At 36.6% G+C, this 24,630-nt stretch overlaps 1 protein-coding gene across 2 annotated transcripts in view; it reads right to left on the reverse strand.

Annotated features, from left to right (window-relative positions):
- KMT2A (lysine methyltransferase 2A) overlaps positions 1–24,630 on the reverse strand; it is a 69,605-nt gene that overhangs the window by 23,068 nt on the left and 21,907 nt on the right. For both annotated transcript variants that reach the window (XM_072427334.1, XM_072427333.1), the window contains exons 6-26: positions 24,433–24,497; positions 23,946–24,347; positions 19,547–19,617; positions 16,482–16,607; positions 16,250–16,363; positions 15,131–15,277; positions 14,768–14,863; positions 12,837–12,957; positions 12,310–12,423; positions 11,345–11,529; positions 10,152–10,325; positions 9,840–9,950; positions 9,334–9,407; positions 8,383–8,573; positions 7,474–7,574; positions 6,754–6,891; positions 5,540–5,698; positions 4,060–4,177; positions 3,768–3,846; positions 2,985–3,151; positions 2,041–2,205 (exon numbers count right to left, since the gene is read on the reverse strand). In XM_072427334.1, coding sequence (XP_072283435.1) covers positions 2,041–2,205; positions 2,985–3,151; positions 3,768–3,846; positions 4,060–4,177; positions 5,540–5,698; positions 6,754–6,891; positions 7,474–7,574; positions 8,383–8,573; positions 9,334–9,407; positions 9,840–9,950; positions 10,152–10,325; positions 11,345–11,529; positions 12,310–12,423; positions 12,837–12,957; positions 14,768–14,863; positions 15,131–15,277; positions 16,250–16,363; positions 16,482–16,607; positions 19,547–19,617; positions 23,946–24,347; positions 24,433–24,497 — 2,918 coding nt within the window. The remainder of the gene's footprint in view (positions 1–2,040; positions 2,206–2,984; positions 3,152–3,767; positions 3,847–4,059; positions 4,178–5,539; positions 5,699–6,753; positions 6,892–7,473; positions 7,575–8,382; positions 8,574–9,333; positions 9,408–9,839; positions 9,951–10,151; positions 10,326–11,344; positions 11,530–12,309; positions 12,424–12,836; positions 12,958–14,767; positions 14,864–15,130; positions 15,278–16,249; positions 16,364–16,481; positions 16,608–19,546; positions 19,618–23,945; positions 24,348–24,432; positions 24,498–24,630) is intronic.

Genomic DNA, 24,630 nt, shown 5'->3' on the forward strand with positions numbered 1-24,630 from the left:
TTGCTTTTTGCTTGTATTTATTAAAAATGTATTACTTCCATAGAGATAGTAACAACTTGCTAATAATGCCAATAAAGATATGTTTACAGATTTAATCCATTTATAGCAATTCTTTCTTCCTGACTTTATGTAAAAATGTTATCCCTTACAAACCATTTTTTACCAATATGACATTAACCCCCCTAGCGGTAATCCCGAGTGTGACTCGGGGTGGGGGAAAAAAGAAAAAAGCGGTAACCCCGAGTCACACTCGGGGTAACTTTGGGGGTCCCTCTTACCTTAGCCCCGCGCTCCAGCGGCGATCGCATGATCCCGCTGTGATGGCGGGGCGCTTCTCCGTCGGGGGGGCGTGACCGGGCGGGAAATTTAAAAGCAGATTACGGAGTAAGGATTTCTGCATAGTGCATCGCATCTAACTTCAGATGTGATCACCATTAGTAAATCCAGGGGGTGATACCAGATTTCCCGCTGGCAGCACCGCCTGAATCTACTGCCTGCTCTCCTGCTCGCATCGCCCGGAGGCTGATCTCTGGGTGATGCGAGCAGGAGAGTGAGCGGGGTAGAGACATCCCCACCGCATCACCCAGAGATTAGCCTCCGGGAGATGCGAGCAGGGGAATGAAGCAGGGCGGGGACATCCCTACCGCATCACTCGGCAAGATGTGTGACATCTTCCAGGTGATGCGGTGGAGTGATGGATTGTGGGGGCGGGAAATTTAAAAGCAGATTACTATGTAATCTGCTTTTAAATTTTTTTTTAAAGTGAAATAAACACAATAACATGCAATAAAAGTACAAATACACATTTTAGTGCACCAAGCATCATTGCCCAGTGCCCTGATTTACATTTTGCCCACTATTAGCCCTGACCTTGATCTGACCTTTTGATCACTTATAAATCACTTCCTGATGTATCATTTCATCACTTTGTCTTTGACCTTAATGTTCCTGACGGTTTGCTGGAGACCGCATGGCATCCAAACGACATCTCGCCGGCGCAAGCGCTGTTTTGGAGGAATTTGAAAGCAGCGATAGCGATTTGGAGTCAGGCAAAATGATGGCCCTAAGATGGCGTGACAAGAAAGTGTGCCTGATGAGTACTGTCCATGATGCCTCCACCGTTCTGGTATACACAAAACGTGGGAAAGAAGTGATGAAGCCACAGGTGGTGATTGACTACAACAACACCATGGGAGGTGTGGACACAGCTGACCAAGCCATGACATTCTACCCAGCGATGAGGAAACAGCAAAGGAAGTACTACAAGAAGATTTTCAGGCATCTTGTTGAGCAGTGCCTATGGAATGCCTACGTTCTGTACAAAAAAAAAAATAATCAGAGGCCTGTGAATCATTCAGACTTAATTTTGCAAGTTTCCGAATCCATAGTCAAGAACCACCAAACACCATCAGGGGCAATGAATAGACCTGGACGTCGTGCTTCCACCATTGTCAACCCAGAACACCTGGCTGGTCCTCACTTCATTGAATACATCCCACCAACCCAGAAAAAGGCAGCACCTACAAGGATGTGCGTGGTTTGCTGCTCAAAGACCGATGACAAGGGAAGGAAGAAACGCAAAGAAACCAGGTTCTACTGTCCTGACTGTGATGTTGGACTTTGTGCAGCACCCTGCTTCAAAATCTACCACAACCGGGATGTCTACTAAAAATGTAAATTTTTTTTTTGTAAAATCTGCATTTAATTTATCAATAATATTGCACCCTTGTTTGGAAAATTTCAGTTAGAAATTTTTGATAAAAAAATATTTTTTTGATAAATTACACTGTTGTGGTTTATTTCATTATTTTTTATAATTATGTATTATATTATAAATTATGATTATAATATAATAAATAAATATAATTAATATACCCGGGAGTTAATCCTAAAAATTACAGGCCCACAATATAAACAAAAATTTCTATGCAAAAAAATAGGATCACTTTTTGCATCAAAAAACTGACAGAATTAGAATGCTAGGGGGGGTTAACTGCATTATTAATCAACTATTACAATAGGTCTCCATTTTATAACTACCTGCAGAAGGAAGAGGTCGAGGTCCAGGCGATCGCCGATTATGTGAATATCTGTGGCGTGCCCTGCTCTTGCCAAGAGTCTGAGAAGAACCCAAAGAAACTGAATTACAAGGTGGTGGCTCTGGTGAAGGGAGACAAAAAGTTTTTGATTCCTGAAAATGTAACTCTGGAAAGGAAAAAATAAAAAATAAAATGAATTAACTGCATATTTGTGTATAAAGATCATCAGTATTATAAAAGTAAAGAAATATATATTTAATTTACTTAAAGCAAAAGTGTAAAGAAAAAAAAAAGTTATGTACAGCTGCCACTATTTTGTAAAGTTTTATTACTGAACCTTCTGTCTCCTTTTTCACATACACTAAAAATTTGTCTATTAATTTAGATCACAATACTGTAATCATTAAGAATTTCCAACACCAGGCAACTAGCTGAGAAGCAATACCCCTTGTCTTCAGACATGTTTCAAATGTATTAAATATGCATATAAATACATTTAGTGAAAGTCAGAAACTAAGAAAAGTCTGTGGCCTCAATACCAACCTTGTTCCTTTGCGAGAACAAACTACAGGTAATAGCCCCAAGTTTAGGCACACGTCTTTACAGAAGTAATAAAGAATGTTAGTGTGCTTGACTGCAGCTAGATCTTGCAACTCCTTATTTTGGAAACAAGGCTTGCCCTTTTAAAAATACACTGAAAAGCAGTATAGATCATAGCATAGATAACGAGCTACATAGGAAATAACTGATTTTCTACCTAAAATGCATTTTACTGCAGGTAAACAGACAGGTGATAACATTTCTTTTCAATTCGTATTATCTTAAAGGATTGTGGGACAAACATGACGGTGTGAAAAGTACAGTATTATGAAGAGGAACTGTATCCAAATTGTGTGTGAGAACCATGTACAAACTGCACTAAAAGAACTGAGGTTAATGTCTTACCATGCACTTCACTGAGTGGAGGAATGTGAGCAATAGTTCGATTCTCTTCATGATGCACAGTGCTATTAATATCAGGCTCAGAGGGAGGCGGTCTACACTCCATAATCTTACAGGTATACACACAACGCTTCCGAGCATCAGTTGTACTCCAGTACACTCGAGAACATCTAGTCAAAAAGATATATTTATTGTACAGGGCATGTAAAACATATTGCAAAATTAATCTTTAAGTCATAAACAGAAGATGCTAAGCAGATACAGATTGTGAAAAACAAAAACCTAGGGGCACAGTTATCAAATGTCGAATAGGATTAGAAACACTGTTTTGGTAAACACTTTCTGCTTAATATCCCACTTAAGTTTCTGCCATTTTTGCCAAACTTTTTAATGCCACTGTAAATGTATCATACTTTTTTTATATATATATATTCTCCACAATAGATATGTGCAGTGTTTGTTTTAAAATACTTTTTTGCAACTTTAACAGGCTATGGACACTTAAGAAATAGTGACAAGTTTCAACATGCAAGTAAATATTTACGAATGCCATTTTTAAGGATTATGCTACCTCTATTCTCCTTCAGAATTATGTTTGTGTTGGTGGTATTAAAGTGGCAAACAGGTTTCTAAAAGTAGAAAACCAATTCTGTTTTCTTTTTGACAAATAGGCCTCCTACTGTCTTTTGTGATGTTATGATTCAGAGTCTTTTAGTCTAAAAAAAACCAACCATTAGGAATATGTAGTAAAAGAATGCACAAAAATATTAAATAAAAAAATCCTACTGATATCCAATGGGGAAGAGCTTCTCCTCACAATCTGATAAATCACTCAAAAGTCCAAGGCAATCTACAGTCATGGAACCTGTATCAAAAAATGAGGATAAGAAAAACAAGTTAAGAAAAACAATAATATTATTAATAATAATAATAATAATAATAACAGGCAAAGTTAAGCATATAAAAGACAATGCTATGAACTACCCAAAAGCAACATACATTTAACCACGTACTAAAGTTGTAAAAAAAAATGCATCTCCTGCAAATGGGATTTTTTTTAATTAGTCCAAAGACTCACCAATCATCATATGTATGTTTTCTGGCTCTAAACCACTGAGAAACTTTCTACGCAGATTAATCCCTTCAAGGTCCACAAAAACTCTTCTGAGAACCTCAAAACTGTTGTCGGATACAACCTGTAAAAAGAAAAACAAAGTGCTAAGGAAATCTATATAAATCCATACAATATGCATGCACTGTTCTGTTAAAAGGTGCATGCATATTGCTCATTTTGTTGTGCTCTGTATCACATCAATCACGGACTCATTATTTTTCTTTAGCTATGCTGGCTTAACAGCAAGCTCCAAAGCACATTTTATTCAAGGTACTAGAAGCACTTTTATAGACGTGCTCTCTCCAGAAACCTGTGAGACAAGATTATACTCTCTACTGAAAACCCATCAATGTGGACCCAAATAAAGGACTAAAACCTGCTCAGAAATTGAGAGGGTAAATGTGGATTCCATTTTTCTCATCTTTATGTAAAGCTTTTCCTGTTTCCTTTCTGCAATTAGGTTTTTGAGATTACTACAATTTATTAAACTATACTGTTAATACCCTGGGATACAAATTAGCTCTGCTCATCCCAGTAATCAAGGTTTTAAAAAGATGTGTTTTTACTTGGAACATTTGAAAATATTGAAATTTGTTTATGCAGTTAACCTATGTAGAGATTGGTAGAGTTTTCAGTCTCTGGCTGAATACTAATGAAGCAGAGCAGCTGCAATGACAGCTTCCTGCCTATAAGAAAACTGCAAAGTTAAAATGAATGTTTTCACTTGTAGTTTTAGCTCTATAGAGCACAGTGGTGCGGCTACAGATTAAGAACAGGAAGTATAGTTTAAAACTGGAAGGATTATAGAGTATACTTTCCCACTAATTTACACAATTTTCCCAGGGTTTTGCAAGTGCATGTGATTTTAAACTAAATTACTTGTTAACTGTGAGTTACCTTACCTGTTCTACAACACTTTGCTTTGCTCAATAATCACTTTAACCCCCCAACCGCTAAGCCCGTAATTTCTCGCACTAAATATTTTTGCTCTTTTGGTTAACCCCGTATTTTTTCGCCTACACTAAAATCCCCACTTACCTGGTCCCGCTGTGCTAATCCAGCGTCGGTTCCGTGTTCCAGCGTCGGTCATGAAAACCTGTGACGCTTTTGGAACAGAAATCTAGAAATCAGTGTAACGCTCAGGTGGTTAATATCATAGCATTTTAAAAACAATGATACAATCTATTGCTTGGACCTTTACATAAAAATATATATGATTTATCAAAGAAGGAAAGATTGGTTTAACAGAGCACCATACCACTTACATTAGCACTTGACTATAAGATGCTAAATATTTGATGTCACTTACGACATTTAAAACTTTTTTCTTTAGAATACATCAATTATTTTTTCTTTTGTCTGGTATAATAGCAATTTTAACGATTCCATTATTGTTATTTCTATTTTATATTCCATCACCTATATTGCTATAACAAAAACTCACCTCCCCTTTAACCAGGTCTTTGTGTCTTTGACAGTACACCTTCTTATCCTCCAGAAATACACAGTTTTTAAGCCTTGAGCACATGAAGTGGTAGTTACTTGTGCAGGAAGACAGACAGCAGCCAACAGTAGCACCCAACTTCAGGCAATGCTCACACCTCTGCAGAAAACAGAAAAAAATAGGAAAATCACAGGAAAACAACCTAAGGCATAAACACAACAGGAATGGACACACGGATGTTAATGAGTAGTCAATGTCTGCTTGGTGTTTCGCAAAGATAGGAGAAATATTCTATGCATTTTCTCAGAACAGAACAGAGTAACTTTTGAAAGACCGAAGTCTGTGTGAAGACTTCGTTTGTATCAGTCTAAGCAAGATTAATACACTTCCTTTTTTTTTTTTTTTTTTTTTTTTTTTTTTTTGTATTTTTTGTTTATTTTATTGTTTTGTGTAGTGGGAGAGATAAGTAGTGAGCAGGGATTGCTCCTATTAGATAGCGGCAGTCAGGGATCAGAGTAGGTAGAAGGATGAACTCATTAGTGAGTTAGGACTTCACTTCTCAATAGAAGTGCACAAAAGGTTTTGACGTGCTGCGGTAAAACAACAAAAATTTGTATGTAAATTTAGCCATTTGCCAAGAGGTCAGCTTGAGCAGGTGGAAATCAAATAATGTTATGCAATTTTAAGAACTCTATTTATAAAACAGGGAATATGACATTCCTTCAAACATTCTCTTCAGGGAATCAGGTACTGCTATTGAAACAACTGGACCTGGAAGATTCCCATGAAAACGTTTATTTCCCTGTTTTATAAATAGAGCCCCAAGAGATAAAAGTCATATAAAAACACATACTAAACGTGTACACAGGACAATCACAAACATTAGCTTTCTTTCCGATACATTCCTTCCTCTATGTAGCATATATGAACTGTGGTTTAGGATCATACACACAAACACGAAAGAAAGCCTTTATCAAACAGGTCGTACTAGAAAAAAAAGAATATCATAGTTTACTTACATGCCACTACCACAAGGCTGATACATGGTAATATTATTCCAAGTGAATTTACCTCTAATCACAATATAATGCTCTATAATAAGATTGCATAATAATACCCTTTGTTTCCCAGTGTACATCTTGCACTCCCTCCTAATGCTCAACATCAGACATCACAATACAAGTTGATTCATGCAGTACAGGATGGAAACATACCAGCTGCTTCCCTCTGATAACGGCCATGTGCACATTTTTTAAGGAGCCATCATCATCTTCAAAAACCTCAGCTGACCACAAAGCACAGTTGACATGTGTCCACTCATCTTGTCCAATGTAAAGCAGACGTCCAGCATCCTAACACATAAGTTAAAAAGTTATGACATTAAAAAAACTCTTTCTGGGGGGGGAAAAAAACAAAAAAAACAGACTAAATACAAATATTGTAAATGCTAGGATGTCACACTTACGTTCCTGTTACAAAAGTTTGCATTATTAATCCAAAACTAAGAAATAGTTTCGGACTAGTGGCTTGTAGTAAGTTCTATGCCGAACAAATTTGCCTTTATAGAAACATTAGTAGGCAAACATCTCAAACCTTTAAACATGACATCTCCATGCTGCTCACACATATATATATATAAATTAGAAAAAGCAGACACCCTTATAATACAATAAAATGTACAGTGGTAGGTTGAATGAATGGATCTCTATCTTCAGGTTCATTAGAAGGAAACTGAATTTTGGTGTCAACTTCTTTCAAATACAAATACTGTTAATATAATTCAAGCTTACAAACATTAAATCCATACCATAGTTTCATGGCTAGATGAAGCCAAATAGGAATAAGGCAATTCTTTGAAATTCTTTGGTGAAAGCCATCTTTAGTCAGTGTAGCAAAAACAAAAAATAAAGTGTCAGCATCATGTATGTGCTTACATTCGCATTGTCATCTCCAAACTTTAAACACAGGGCACACTGGCGATTATCTTCTACACCTGGTGGTGGTAATAATTCTGGGCTATCTTCTCTGCTATGGTCTGCAGATTAAAAAACACATTAATAAAAAAAGAAATAACACTTTCTGCAAAAAAAAAAAAAAAAAAAAAGTTATCATTGCCTAAAATTATGTTTTGTACAAACTGAGTAAGTGATTTAAGATTTTTACTTTCTTTCACTCTTAGCCCCTGGGTGCATGTTCATGGTTGTAAACACCATGATATGCTCAAGACCAGGTTTCAGTCTATGCAGCTGAGCCAACATGAACATGAATGTGATGCTGATTGCTTTACCAGCTTGCTACATAAACAGCCCAAAGAAAAACATGTTTTTTTGGATGTACAAGAAAGAAAGTTTCAATCCCTCATTTATTGCAATGCTGCCAGATCCCATATACATCTAAGACAAACAAAGAAAGAAAGAAGGAAGCAACACTGTTCCATCGGGACTTTTAAGGCAGCAAACACCTAATATAATAAAAACATATTTATTAGGTCATATAATTTAAAATCACATAAACACAGCAAAATATAAAATTTACAACATCCTAGTATATCCATACATTGTACAATTTTCACCCAAACAAACCTGGACCAGAGAACATGTTACATCAATATCCAATTATCTGTCTAGGTAACCTTCATAAAAATTTACTACAGGGAGATCTTCTCCACTGTATATAGTATCAGAAAATCTCCCTGTAGTAAATTTGTCTTATTTTTATGAAGGTTACCAAGACATATAATTGGATATATATGTTTGCATGATTGCTGCCCTAAAAGGCCAGATGGAACAGTGTTTGTTCTTTCTCTTTGTATGTTTTTTTAGATTACTATAAAAAATACACACCTATAGGAGCTGGCACTGGTGAGTGTATGGGCTGTGGTGATGCCGGGTCTTCAGGAGATCTGGGTTTTGGAGCTGGAATAATTTTTTTCATTGAAGGTGGTTGCACAGCCAGACCGTTTTCCCTCTCTTGCCACTGAGCATAGTTATGATCCAGAGATGGTGGTAGGACAGCATTGGGCAACATACAGTTACTGTTATAAAAGAAAAAAAAATCACTTAACTATTATCAGCAAACTACTTGAAGTCTTAGCAACTGCCAATTCATACTCACAGATATTATATTATAACAGAGCTCTAATCCTTAAAAATTATCTTTGGAACTTGAAAATATAGTCTATTCCAATACTTTAAATTTACAGACAACTTTAACAGTTTCCTTTTAACTACTTCGGCAAACTAAGGGGCACATTTTTAAAATCACTCCTATAACCTGTGCATTTATAAAGCACCACAGAACCAGCTTTAGGGCCATACTGAGTACTAGTCATTGCTTAGCAAATATTAGGTTCTAACAACGAATTGGGTTTATACAGGTAAACCACCCATGTAACTCAAGATTTGCCTTCTTGCACAGAATAAGAAAAATTGTTTAATAATTTAGGATGCAAGGTAGGTTGTATTTAAAGCAAAACTAAACGGGGGGAAGAGGTTAAAAAAAAAAAAATAAAGTGCCGATCTCACATGCGGAGAAGGAGCAGCCAGGTGCCTCCTTGGATGCATGATGTGGGGTATCCACATCATGCTCTGCGCTTCCATTCTCTCTCTCGCTGCAGCAATAAAAACAGAATAGGAGGGGCGTCATTGTTTTCTGTTGTAAGGGTGTTAAAGATGATCTACCCTTTTATGTAAAGTAAAACTTTTAGTTCACTTTAACTGCTTTTTATTCTAAAACTAAAATTGGTCTCCAGGGGCCTCAAGTAAAATTGATCAAAGCTTTAACCCAGAACTTACTTGCTGTTAACTTTATTTGGCTCCCAAAAGCGAGACTTCTTTACACTAAACCATGGAAAAACACGCTCCATTTGCTAGAGAAAATTAGGAAATAAATATCAATATCCAGACAAAATATAAAAAACCCAGCTGAATGAAGACTGAATTATTTTAAACCTTAAGCCACAGTCCACAATGTCTAGTGACATTAAATTTGAGCATTTGTTTCTACTTGAGCCTTCTTGAAAAGCTATCAGCTTATATATGCAGTGATAAATACAAACTTTTTTTGTTTAGCAAGTAACAGCCGCATGATAATTATTCTAAAAAAAAGATCCAATGCACTTAATAGGACAGGTTTACACATTCCCATTCAGGAGAAAAAAAAATTAGATTGCTGATAAGTATTGACTGACAACTTGCATAAACTATAGCTACCATAAGAAAATAAAAAGGTACAAATAAGGAATTACTGAAGTATGCTTAATATATTTTGTTGGGGTCACAAAAAGCCTAGAAACACTTACCTTTGTGAAAAAAGATCTCACAACACTGTTTGCCTTCTTCAGCTCTGGCTGGCCCCCATCTGCATTCATAGCTGCTTGGATAATTCTGACAATATCATCACTCAGTTCCAACTGTGAAAAGGTCAGACGACAAACAGTTTGCCAAAATATATATTCTTTTTACTTTAAATGTTTTCCATTAAACATTCATGTTTTTTTTTTCAACCAATTTCATACTTTTCTATTGCCTGCAGATTTTATAAACATAAAGGTTTATCTCTTTATAAAAAAAAAAGCTATTGAAAGCTTATCACACAACACCATGAAACTTACCACAGAAGTGTACCTGCCTTGGTCCATCTTCCTCTTGACTCCCTCTAGATCAAGGGGTGGTTGATCATCTTGCTTGCCAACTTGGATTAGAACAGGAGGATCAGGTCCCTTGGGAGAGTTCCTTGAAGGCAAATTTTCTTCTATCTCTGGGTTTAAGTCAGGTGGCTTTGCTGCCTAAAATGTTTTTAAGACAATTTTTTATTACATCCATTTATTGTAATATTTTATGTGCAGGTTCCATTCATAATCCATATATATATATATATATATATATATATATATATATATATATATATATATATACATACACACACACACACATATATATATATTTTAATTTGTCAGCAAAGCGCTTTTAAATTGAAATATTTTATTCTATCCTCAAATTTAAAAAGGCAGTCACAGATCTCACAGATTTAAACTATACATGGAAAAGGGAAAATTAGAGCTTATGCAAACTATTCTTCACTTGTTTTCTAACAAATGGTAATAAAAGAACTATAACTTAATTTGCATAAAACAGCATAGTATTAAATAGAAAAAAAATGAAAAGGCAACAGCAAAGTTACACTTTTCACTTTACAGAGATATTATGGGCTCACATTTACACAAAAACTGATCACATTGTACTAACAGCAGTCTGTCTATGGCCATTTTTGAAGAAGGAAAACATAAGGTAAAAAACCGAAGAGCTGCAGACTAACTAAAAAAGAGTTAACACAGAAACCTACATTACTCTCAATGAGGGTTGCTAAATAGCAGTTCAGTCCTGAAAAAATACGTATCCCCATTATGTTGACTGAAAGCAAACCTTGACCAGACGTCATAATGTGAAGATTCTATTGCTTTATATAAGCTATGTTTATTTTCCTATTTCATCCATTGTAAATATAAAAGTATTTAAATGGCATTGCATTCATAACCTAGAAAAGTCTTAAGGGTTCTCATTAACCAAGTCATTTTTTTTTTTTTTTTTCAGAAATGGGCCTGAATCTAAGAGCAAGCACACTGCTGTGTCTACATTTGGACAGTGTGAAAGTTAAACATCCACATTGGTAAATTAAAAGGCTAAGAATTTGACCCAGTGTTGCAAAAGCAGAACAAAAAAATAGATCATGATACAAATGCTAAAAAAGAAAAGACTTGAAGACAAAAAAAGGCCATTACAATTTTCATGTTCCCTTAAGTCCCACCTGTTTGTAGCGCAGAAGATGACTTGCTGTTCGAGAATTCAGCAGTGTGTTTAGGACATATCTGAGGGAGCCCTGTAACTCATTTGTTAGTGCTAGCCTCCATTCTGCAGGGTGATGTTCAGTGCAGTTTACGCAGGTGTAGGCCACACTTTCTGGCAGGTTTGAAAGGATTTCATACATCTCATCTAAAAAATAAATTAAAAAAAAAAAAAAACATAATAAAATTTACATAAGCTGCATGGACAAAATAAAATATAATATTGAAAGAAAGGGAATTTAAACACTAAATAAATAAAAATTATAGTAGTTGGTTGCTGAACCTTACACAATAGGCCAATTATGCATGTAGAACAAAGACAAAAACCATTCAACATCCTGATTTTTTTTCTGCAAGGGCCTTTTTAAACATCCTCTAAATTACACTTGTTCATGTACTGTTTAAATGATTAACACATACCGTGCAAAAAAGAGACATCTATATGTTCTTAAATCTTTTTTGTTTTTTTCAGTTTTTTTATTTTTATATTGCACTTTAAAAGAAAATTATTATTTAAAATCTGTGCAGTAATTTAGTGAAAAACTTTGCTTCTGTGATGAATTTTGCTTCCCGTATAAAGACTAGATATCTAGATCCCCTTCTGTGTTTTTTCTGCAAGTGATTGGTCAACATGTTGGGTAACACCCACACCGTTGTTTTCTGTACATGCATACTTTTACAACAAAATAGCCTATCTGGATGTCTGGCTGCTGCACCTTAGGCCTCTAGAGATTTGTGAGTAACAGCAAGAAACAGGCTATGTTTTCTCTGCCTGTGCAGAGTATTGACCTTGTTGTTGTCACTGATAAGGTGAATATACTTTCCAACACACAGCTTCACGCTGCATGAAGCCTTACAGGTAGCAGCCAGTCACCTTGGTTATGTCAGGGCAAACACAAAACCTCTGGTGCTCTGATGTGATAAATACCTGTCAGGTTTTCACATTTGGAATGTACCCAGCGATCACACTTTCCACACTGCATCATCTTACTCTCATAATCATCATCGTCATAGCACTTGTTACACAGGGGACAGAAGTTACCTAAAGCAAAACAAAGCAAATATTAAGTGGAAGCTTGTATACTCACATACACAAAAGCGAAAAGCTAATAAGAAACGTAAGTACAAAACATGCATGAAAATATTTTAAAAACTTTGGTTTTCAAGCTCAAAGTATAATTTGATAAGAACACTGAAGCAGTTTTTGCTATATGCAAGCCGCTTCTTGGTAGTGTTGTACAGTGACTGCAACTTGAATTCTTTAGTCTGTCTTCTAGGCAAGATTGTCCCTGACAGACCAGACAGGCATACTATGTGGATCTACATTCACATATTGTAAACCTATGTCCTCTTCAAAGGACCAAAAAAAATATAAGTATCAAAAGCAATGGTATATGAAGCTATGGCATGTGATGAGGTTTTGGTTTTAATCAGGCTATTATTCTTTAATCTCACCTTTAGCAAAGAGTTTGGCACAGTCGTGGCAGAGTGAAAAGTCGTGTGACCACTGTGCATCCCAGCCATTACCTGGTGTGGTGGATCCACAACTCTTACACCGTACACATTTAGTGCAGATCTGGAAAACATGTCACTACATTAAATTTCACAGCTGAATGAAGAATATAAAAACAGCAAAAGTTAAAATAAAAAGCAAACTCTATTTGTGCAAGCATTCTTCATTCGGCAACTCCATTTGTTCATATGCAGGGATTAGTACGGCTCCTGCTGTACTTCCATGCTACAAAATGTAGGAACTGTAAGTCATGGCTTTTTCCCCTTCTGGCCATTTACAAAACACCCAGTCACTGGTTCTGTTTTGTAAATGGCAAGGAAGAGAGGGAGGCTGAGACACGAATGTGGTGCTGAGGATCTGAGTCTTGTAGTGCTTACATCAAAACACCTCAGAAATGCAGTGGGAATTCCAACATAGAAACATTCAGATTTTTAAAGAGTAAAAGAAAGAAACTGCATGAGAGAAGATCCTTTTGAAAAAAAAGTGACTTCGTTGCTTTAGGAAATGTACAATTATTGTGCTGGAGTCAGGCTTTGAATCATGTATGATTTGACTTTTTTCTGCTACTATTATTGCAAACATTTACACACTTACTACCTATAGAACATGGAGAGGAGTAGGGTTTTACTTCCTTCCATCAAAGCATAATTTGGGCTGATGTGTGTCATAAACCCAAGGAATATCAACACTGCCATGTTTTTTTTTGCCATTTTTCTTTTTTGAGTTTTACTTTAATAAATTGGGAATTAAGTTTGCTTCTGTCCCTGCCCCCTTAGCCTCCCACTACTGTGGCAGTACAATAGAGGCCTCAGGTGCTGAGGGAAGAACAAATCCTGCGTGGTTAGGTTTGGTTGTGCTGCTGGCTAGGCGTGTGTGATCCTCTTATCCGCACAGCAGCCATCTAATCCAACAGTGAGAAGGCTGATGAATGACACATGAAATGTGACTTTGGACAGCAGCTACAGCTGTAGATCGGAGAGGATTGCACACTTGGAAATACCTGCATCGTCACCATCAGCAGGTACAGCTGTGCTTCAGGCTTTCAGGCTCTAAAGCTGAGATGACAGTTATGAGGTTGATTAGTGGAGTTATATTTAATGTGTCACTTATCAGCCTCCTCATTGTAAGCTTAGATAGCTGTAGCTCTGAAACTGAGAGCAACTCACACCCATAGCAAACAGCACAGCCCAACTACACTCCTGTCATTCTACAGTGGGAACAGCCATGCTGGATGGATCATCATAGGCTTCAGTTCTATACTTGATGGATGCTGCAACGTTATTAAAAAAAAAAAAAAAGTTTTTTATGCCTAGGGCTGCTTTAACCCTTTATGGGTGTACCCTTGTACCCATTCTCCTGGGGGAGGAGATAGATATCTGGGAACCCCTTTATTATAGGGGACTTGCAAATTCCAATAAGCTCCCTACCCACATACTCCTACAAATTAGGGGTTACATTGTGGGAAAAGTGACCCCCAATCAATGACACTTGCTATTGGTAGAGAGGTGGGGGTCTGCTTTTTAACAAAAAGGTCAGGAGGGAATGGTAATGTCAACAGTGCCACACAGTGCGAGTTAGTATGTGAGTGTTCTTGTTTTAATTTCATGGATGCAAGCTGACACCAATATGCAAATATGAAAGAATAGATATCCAATATTAAGCCTGATGTAAGAGCTTAGGTCTACTTTTAGACTAGTCCCAAAAGCCTGCATATAGTTTTTGTGTTCATCACAAACCATATATTGGACTAGCAAATTCATTTTTTACAAAGGAAAGTTTATTGCAAAAAGAACTAGAAATAACACACTCAACAAACATGTTCATTAGGTACTATAGTGAGATTAGTAACCATTTTTATTGTAAAATGACTCACCCAGACCCTCTTCTTTTTTGTTGGTTTTGTAGGGTAGTTTGGTCCCAGGCACTCTGGGTGATAACTGTTGCGGCACTTATTACACTCAAGGAGTGGCTACAAGGGGAGAGGGGAAAAAAAGCAAACGTGTTGGTTAGGCAAAAGCGAATATATCAGTTTGTGATACATTTTCCATTTGTTTTATCATTTACTAAAGCAGAGTATCTTCTTCCTTCAGTATGTGTAGAGGTGATAGAACATTAAAGATAAGTGCCAGCTATACTCTGCTTTGAGTCGAGAGCAACTGTACTCTTACGACACATTTGAGGAATTCAGTTTAATAGCAGCTCTTATTTATAAAAACAAAACTAAAAAAGACCATACCTTGTTAACTTGCTGCTGTCTACCACATACATGGCAAAACTTGCACTGCCGGCAACACCAGTTCTCCAGCTGATCTTCTGTGGGTCGTTCCCTTTCCTCCAAGCAGAACTGGTGAAATGGCTCACAACATACTTGGCAGTATACAAACTAAGATTGAACAAGGAGAGATAGGAAAAGAAAACCCAGTCAATTCAATGGTATACTGTGTGTTTAGCAGATTAATTTTTAAATATATTTAAAAAATATACCATATGAATTTTGCGCTACCAAACAGCAGTCTATAACTGATCTGAAGAAAAAAAGCCTATTACATCTGAAATGAAGGTCACACACTTGTGTAATAACAAATACAAGGAGTCTCCGAGTTAAGGACATCCGACATATGGACGACTCCTAGATAGGAATGGGCTTCCCTGCTTGTTCGTGTGCAGGACCGAGGCTTGGGGGGGGGTGTCCATCTGTCCTAATTGCATTTATTAAAATAATGTACCTATTCTGACTTACATCCAAATTCAACTTAAGAACAAACCTACAGCCCCTAACTAATTTAATGCGAGAGAGACGTTTTAAGGAGAGGAGATTACTGCTGTCCTTTCTTTAGAAACCCCAACATCCTCTACAAACCTAATAACATGTGGAACAGATTTTAAATCATTGAACAGCAGTGGTAAAGGATATTTTTTTTATGAAAAACAATGTTAAGTTTTATACAGGTGTTTCAGGCCTCACAACTCATTTGAATGTTCCTAAAATTTTAAGTCAACTCCCAAAAGATGTCAAATAAGATTGGATAGGAATATACTTTTTTTTTTTAATCAAACTCAGCTGGTGAATGGATCTTTAAAGTGGAACTTTTAGACAACACTTTACTAGCTTAGAATTGAGTGGGAAAGCGTTCATAATTTATATTCCCAGTGTCCCAATTGTAGAGCTTTACCCTCACTTTCTTTCCTAGAAAAACAACAGAAGTAATCAGAAAACTCCACATAAGCTACAAATCACCTACAAATACCAGGGGCCAGCGATAACATGACAGAGGTTTTAAATTTTCCCCATTCATTAACACTAGGTTGACCTGTCACTTAAAAAAATATATACTTTTTTCCAAAATGAACTCACGTCAACATTTCCACTGCTGGCACAAAGGAAGCAAACTACCCGTGGGGTGATTGGTACAGTTGTGAGTATGCTGAGGCCACCAATTTCCCAAGCGCTGCCCATATCACAATCCCCCTGTAAAAGAAAAAAAAATGACTACATGATACACAAAATGTAAACTAATTGATCCTTTTACCGCCTGGAATAAAATGGCAAAAACAAAAACCATGAAAAAGAAAAACATGCCACAAACCTTGAAATCTACTCTAATTCGGTGTATTCCATCAGAAGGAGGTTTCTGTCTGGAGACATTCCCATTGCACAGGGGACTGAGAAGGCTGAAGTTTACATCTGGCTTGCTGGGAGCTACTGGCCTCTCCTGCTATGACAAAAGCCTCATAACATATACTGGAAAGGTAAATTAAAATGTAAAATGATTGCTTATTAAATAATCATAGCCTCCTATGCAATAATGCACACGTCAAAATGCTAGTTTTAGTCTAAACATAAAAATAAATATAAAAATGGGTGGTATGGGTTTCAGAGAGCTAGACCTTGTCCATAGTGGATATTTATTGTTAATAATTTCACAAAGATTATGGCTGAAGATATGTACTGTAAATGGAGATGTACTGTACTTTTTTTATTTAATTAAAAATAATAGTAAAGTTTTTTTTTTCCCCCACACTTTCTTTAAGAAACTATTAACAGAGAAAGTTAAAAAAAAAAATGATGTAGAAAACTTTGCCATTTGTATTGCACATGAATTTGCCATTTGATCTGCATCAAATGGAGGACAATTAACCAAAACAATGTGTTTTACAGGCAATTACATGCCAAGTGGATACATGTAACGCCAACATTAGAATTCCAAGTAATCATGAGTAATAACCAATATTATTCTAATGTGGTTTTTCCAAATTTTCCAAAACTGAATTATTAATCTATCAACTAAAGGTTACTCACAGGCTTCCAGTGTCAGACTAACAACAGTAATACTTTAAGGCGAAACTATCCAAAAAAAAAAAAAACCCCCACTTACCTTTATTTCGTCGGCACCCTTAATCCCTCCAGAGTCGTCCTCGATTACATGAGGTATGTATCCCAAGAGGCTCTGCACTCCCATTCAGTCTTTACCGCCATGGCAGTAAAGAAAGAAGGAGAGACGCTTCCACATTTTTTGTTTTTTTTAAAAAAAACTGATTTAAAGGGAAAAAAAAAATATATATATATATATATATATATATATATATATATATATATTATATAAAGAAAAAAAAATGGTGGTAGCTCCGATTTAAATTGTAGATAACTACAAAGCAAACCCCACAACTGAGGATGAGGTTCATCTAACAGTTAAATACTTGGACATTCAACTAAGGCAAAACAACAAACAGTATCTAACAGCAAGCAAACTACTCTGTAATTCTGTTGAAACCTTAAACCAAGTTCAATTTCAACTTTTAACCAAAAAGGGCAAAACTGACTTTAGGAAACAAAAGAAACCATCAGATAAAAGTGCAGCTAATAAAGTTATAGTACACTTTTGAGACTTGTTTTTACATGATGAACTAAACAAATGGGTCATGTAGCTTTTTCAAAAGGTACAGGCACAGGGAAGAACTTGTATTTCTTTATGACCTGCCAGCCGCAGCACAGCTGCAGCAAAGATGATAGGACAAAAGAAGCATTAACACGGTAAACAATACCAAATTGGTGATAGGCTGGACTTACTAAAAATTACTATATTTGTGAGCTCATCATTCACCTAAGCGTCATGTATGCCTAAGTATGTGATTGGCTGCATTAATCACTAAATTAGAGAAAATATCCATATACAAACTGCACTGGGATCACTCAGTGTAGATTCTTTTCAGCATTACTACAAAAGGTATTTACAAGCCTTGATGAAGATAGATTTTAACAAACCTGAAAGATGCTCCCCCTCTCCTCTCCACAATCCAGAAATAAAGTTTGTACTTTAGTTATTATTTAGGTTTCCTAACTTCCTACTGGGAAAAAAAAAAAAAAAAAAAAAGATACCCAGGGCTGTGGGAAAAGAATAATGTAAAGATGTGTTCTTTATTGTGAGTCTGTACCCCATGGAAACTAGCTGTGCCCTGTCAGAACCTGGATCTAATAGGCCCCGTAGTTAAAGCTGAGGACTCAGTGTACAGTCAGTCCCTGATCAGGAAGGTCTGGCCGGTCTGGCAGAAGGCAGAGAGAACCTTCGACTAGGAGTATACAAGGACCTTTCTTTGCCCAGTCTGGGACTTCAATAATAGAGGGGACCTTTTAAAGCATGATCTGTTTTAAAACGTATATCAGAGAAGATAGAGTTCACAACGCCAAAATCATAAAAAAAGGCAGGAAAAAGGGGTTAGGAATAAAAGCTGTTTTTAATTATTCTCTTTGAGCAAGTACTGTGGTTAAATGGTTCTACAAGTTGCTCTATAACAGGTTCGGAAAGAGATACCTGTAATGCTCACTTAAAGAATAGGTGGACCCTGGGCAAAAATCAGGGCACACGACTGGATGATCTACCCCCATTACTAATCTCTGCAATTCTGCAAGCCTTGTGCTGCTCAATGTCTTTGTAAAGGAAGGCCATCTTGGTATAGAAAGGACTTCCACATGTCAGTCTGCAGCAAGGGGAAAATGGGCAGTAAGTGAATCAGACACTTAAAAGAACCCACTGATCTCTAATCTGTTCAAATTATAGGGTTGAGCCCAGAGGCTGCAGAAAAACATTTCTGCGGCACCAATTTATAACTGTATTTTGTAGAAGTTAACATTAATATATCAGATTCAAAGTTTTTCAAGAAAAACACATAGCATTACATTAATGTATATTACAAAATCTCACTTTCGTTTTAATCAAGGGAAACTAATTGCTCTTGCCACTACACGTCTCATTAATATTGTGAGAATGCTTTATGCAATTTTGTTGGGCCTTTTTTTTCTCCAATTTGAAAATGTGCAGCAGTGAGTTCTTCCTGCTTTTCTCTGTGTATGGTAATGTGTAAAGTTATCCCAATAATGTCCTGGGGTGAGGCAAATGCTGTAGGGACTGCCTGATCTAGAACACTGAACAATTACAACTGACTGTGTTTCTTGAATATTTTGTTTCATCTTCATAGTGAATCAATTATGGGCCTTATAATATCTGTTTTAGTGATTGAAATTCAAAAATAAAATCAAGAATTAAAAGATAAAAAGGTCATATGCGGATTTTGATTCATAGGAAAAAAATAAATGAGTGTTTTCTTTAGACACAAATACATATATACATGCATAAAAGTTTAAACTATTCCTCACCTTTTCCTTTGATTTTGATCTAGGTAAGACCAGTCTACCAGCCAGTTTCTTCGGTTTGTTCTGTTCAGAGCCTGTCAATAAGGAGACTAATTCAGGCATGAGAAAATATGTTTGAAAAATGTGTGGCTCAAGACATCTAACACCTAATACCTGATGGGTTTTGTGCATTTGGACCATAAGATTTTTCTAATCGGCTTTTATATTCAGCTTGCAGGAAATAGCTGTGGAGGATATGAGGAGGCTCTTTCTACTGTACAGAGAGCAGTTTTCATCAACCAATTCTGCTCTCCCCATTCCTAATCTCAATACATGATTTTACCATGGGGTTCAATGGACAATCATACAAAGGCAAATTTCTTTGAAGTCTTTTAAAGGCACAATGAGATCTACCCACACCTGTCCCTCAACAATTATTTCCTTGTAGTTTTTATGCAAAAACAGGACAAGTTTTATGAGAAATAGCTATGTATGTTGGAAAAGTTGTGTACAAAAATTACATGTACTTTCAAAACACAATTAGGGTAGTTTAGTCATATTTGGGGATTTTCTTCCTAATGTTATGTGTATGTAAAGCCTATTCAAAACTATCTTGCATGCATAAGCATAGACTGGCTAAGAAAGTAATTTTTAAATATGTTGATGTGCAAGGAGTCACATTTTAACCATGGCAAACCTACCTAAATGTGCAAAAAAAAAAAACCTAAAAATCCAAAGCAATACTTTGGGCAATAACATGATATTTTAGCTTTGTTCATTTACATTTCATATACAGTGACATGAATTTCTGAGAATAAAGTCTGTCATATACTGCAAATATAGTCGCACACACTTTGATTGGAGAACTGTTTTTTTTTCCTCATCTACAAGGGGGTGGATAAATCAGAGTATTCTCGACGTGTAACTTCAGCTGTAGGTGAACCATCCACTGGATCATAGATTATGGATAATTTAGACATTACAATAAATGTAGAATAAATTTTGTACAGTTGTACTGTAATATTATTATAAGAGACACCAGATGAAATAAATTGTAAAAAAAAGGATATATATTATTGTAAAAAGATCTTTTATGAAACTATATTTATAGTAGCACCAACATATTCTGCAGCAATGTACATCAGAGGGCTGCAAAACACAGACCGATACAAACAATGACACGAGAAGAGGGGACCCTTCCCAAAATCTAAATGTTAGTCTGTGGCAAAATCCAGTTCAGCATCTAAATTCGGGAGCCCAGAGATCTAATTATGCATCACGGCTTGCGACCACATAGGAGCACACAGACTAAAGCTACGTACACACGGCGAATTTTTCTCGCCCGATAATCGGCATCGGCCTGATATCGAGCGAGAATCTGGCGTGTGTACAGCCCACGTCTTTCATCGTCCGTGGATCCGTCCTGGCGGATTCACGAACGATGAACGACGAGCGATCCTAATGCAAGGGAAGGGGGAGAGCGCGCACCAGGGTGCCGCTCCGTCACTCTCCCCCTCCCCTCTCCATAGAGCAGAACGGTGCTGTATGTACAGCACTCGTTCATGCATCTTGCGGTTCTTATCGTTGGAAAGGATCATGAAAGATCCTTTCCAACAACAAGAATTGCACGTGTGTATGCGGCTTAACAGAACTTTAGGCAGTAGCCCTATTTACATAGAAGCATTCAATTAGCTCACATGGGGGTGTCAAGAATTTGTATCAGGAACACAAATTACAGTGTTACTTAACCCCCCTAGCGTTCTATTCTGTCAGTTTTTTGATGCAAAAAGTGATCCTAATTTTTTTTGCATAGAAATTTTTGTTTATATTGTGGGCCTGTAATTCTTAGGAATAACTCCCGGGTATGATAATTATATTTATTATATTATAATCATAAATTATAATATAATAGATATTTATAAATAATAATTTAAAAAAATAATGAAATAACAGACAATGTAATTTAAAATAAAATTATTGTATGTTGTATAGCATTTTTACCATAAAAAAAATTTAAAAGCATTGCATTGTACATTGCATTGTAATGTAAAAGATTACATTGTAACCTGCTTTTAAATTTCCCACCCAGCCACACCCCCCAAATACATCCCCACTCACATCACCCGCAAGATGTCACATCATCCAAGGTGATGTGAGTGGGGATGTCCCGCCCGCCTCACTCCGACGCTGCTGCATCTCCAGAGAGATGCAAAGCACAATGCAGAGCTTCTTCCAGGAAATGCAAGCAACAATAGCAAATTCCGGGGGTGGTGCCAGCTGGCATCACCCCCAGAATTTACTATTGCTGCTTGCATCTGCAGTTAGATGTGAAGCACAATGCAGAAGTCGGGATTACCGCTAGGGGGGTTAAAGAGGAACTTTGGGAGGGCGAACACATGAAAGAAGGGAACTGGTTTATGCATGTTCCAGTTTTCCACACCTATTGGGAAACCCACTGTAAAAGTTACGTAGAGGTCTCCGACATCATAATTTAAGAGATATAAAGAGCACAGGAGACAGAAACCTTATGGATGTAGGATCTGCAGCCCAGTGTCATCACAAGAAAGTTCTGCATACAGTTATAGGGGAAAAAAAAAAAAAGGACATCTTCTTTAAATTCTAAGGTTTTGAGTACCGGGGTATAAAAAACAAAATCATCTTGTCCTAAAAGGTCTTTCAAAAAGGTAAATACAACCTCAAAATAACAACAGATCCCATAGTACACTTTGTCATTATTTACCAAGATTAAGTCAAAATGAAGAAGCCATGTCAAAAAATAAGTACACCCTTACCAATGCCAAAGAAATTCAAAGGGTAAGTAGCAGCCAGGTGCTGCCTATTAAATGAACTTCATTAACTGTTCAACAGCTAGTTTATCACCTCTATAAGTAGAGAATATTTGGCAATTCACTTGATCATTCAGGTGCGTTTTTACACAGTGTCAAGGTTGACAACAACAATGATCTAGAAGAAAGTGTTGCTGCCCATCTGGGAAGGGTTATAAGTCTATTTTAAACAATTTGAAGTTCATCATTTTACAGAGAGGAAGATTGTTCACAAGTGGAAAACATTGCCTAATGTTTAAATGTTAAAGTTCATGATGGCACAATTAAAAAGAAAAAAAAAAAAGAAACAAATTAAAGACTGAACAAGTATGGCTTATCTAGAAGGGTTGCCCAGAAAAGGCTTTTCTTTCTACAAAGAGTTGATCATGAAATCCTCTGTATACCAATATGTTCTGGAGTGAAATGTGAGGCCATCTTTGCAACAGCTCAAGCCAAAACTGGGCCACGCAACAAGACAATGTTCCCAAGCCCAGTACAGACCTAAACTTGAAATGCTGTAGCGGAACCTTAAGAGAACCGAGCATAAACAAATGTTAGCAAATTTTAACATTATTGCTGCAAAAGCTTCATGGCATGTTTTCAGTTTTCCCACAGCTTCTCCATTTTGACTTTAGATTTAGTAAATGACACCATGTAATCTTTGTGTGTTATACCCGAGGTTAGGTTTAAATCATTTTAGAACCTGGTAGCAGATATTTTTTTTTATTTTAATATGTTTTTTAAACCTTATAGTTGAAAGAGGGCATACTTTCTTTTTCTCATGACTGGTTATATTAGCATTCTCTAAATGTTCATAGCTAAATAAGGGAGAAAATAAGGAAGCTGCCAAAGCTGACCAGTTACCAGATACAATTTTTTTCCAAATCAAAACTTAACTTGCAAGCAAGTATAAGGCCAGTAAAATTTAAAATATCTGGACTCTGCTCCTTACTTCTGCTAGCTCTATGACTATGTAGGTAGTAGAAACAGGACAACGACGCCAGCCCTTTCTACCCCTACCAAAAATTAAAAAAAATAATAAAATACTGTCTTTTTGCACTTGAAGGGAAAGGTAACAGCATCTCTGGAAAGGGTATCTCTAGTATACTTACCTACTTTTACCTCCTTTGCGGCTTCCTACTTTTCAGCAACCACTGCCAAGATAAGCTGTGAGCAGTGATATCATGGGGCTAAGAAAAAAATATAACACCTTAAGCAAAATAGACCATACTTTATAAAGGCTTTTTGGTTTCCTCCTTTTTTATTTATGTAATTTATAATTTACTTCTCAATCTTTTAAAAAAAAAAATTGGTAGACATGTGAAGCTGTAATATAGCTAAGCAAAGCGGCTATAAAGGTGGACATATTGAACATATTTTACCAAAATGCCACCATTACAGAGTGTGTAGTAACTGAATATTTACACCAGAACATAAAATGGAAAGTTTTTCTGTACATTTCACATAGAAAAAAAAATGAAAGCCAAACAGAATTATACTGTATATTAGTTTGGTGAAGACTAATGTTTTTCACTAGCAAAGTAACAGAGCTTTACATGATAATCCATATCAGTAGATGAAAAGCATATGCCACTCACCCATTTCTGGCGGGACAGAAAGTTGCTTCTTTTTTGTTTCGCATGTTGAAGATTTTGATGCTTCCTTCCGAGAAATGGGAGTAGGGCTGCTGTGGGTTGAGGTTGGATTGCTTGCAGGTTGTGGTGGAAGCGGTTTTGTGGTTTTCTGAGCAGACAGGGTTTGCTTAGGTTCACAGGTAAGTGCAGGCTGGTTCTCCTCCTCTGGCTTTTTCTCAGCAGTGCTCCTTGGAGGATCAGCCTTTTTTGGTGCTGGGGGTGGTGATTGGGGAGGATCCTCTCTTGGAGGCGTGGCAGCCGTGGCTGGTATCACAGAGTTTTTTGGACTAAGTTCTGAAGACGGTTTCACTGCTGGAGCCTCCTGTTTATCAGCAAGCTTGGATTTCTTTTCCTTCTTCCTTGCAGCTAAAAAATATTACAAATTTACAAAAAGAAAGCCCAATCTATTCACAAACACTTTAAACGGTTTCACGTCTTGACATCAACTTACCTTTTGCTTGCTTTTGCATATAAGCTTTAGAGGGCATCCACTGCAAATTCTGACATTTTCTCATCCTAAATAAAAAAGTAAAATATGCTCAATAGCTAGGTAAAAAATTATTTATTAAAACTAAGGTTAAAAAGAATTGAAATCAAATATAAAAAATATGTTCAAGTACTCGCTTAAGATAATGCTTATAAAAGGCTA

This window comes from Pyxicephalus adspersus, chromosome 11, assembly GCF_032062135.1.
Source record: "Pyxicephalus adspersus chromosome 11, UCB_Pads_2.0, whole genome shotgun sequence".
NCBI classification, from domain to species: Eukaryota; Metazoa; Chordata; class Amphibia; order Anura; family Pyxicephalidae; genus Pyxicephalus; species Pyxicephalus adspersus.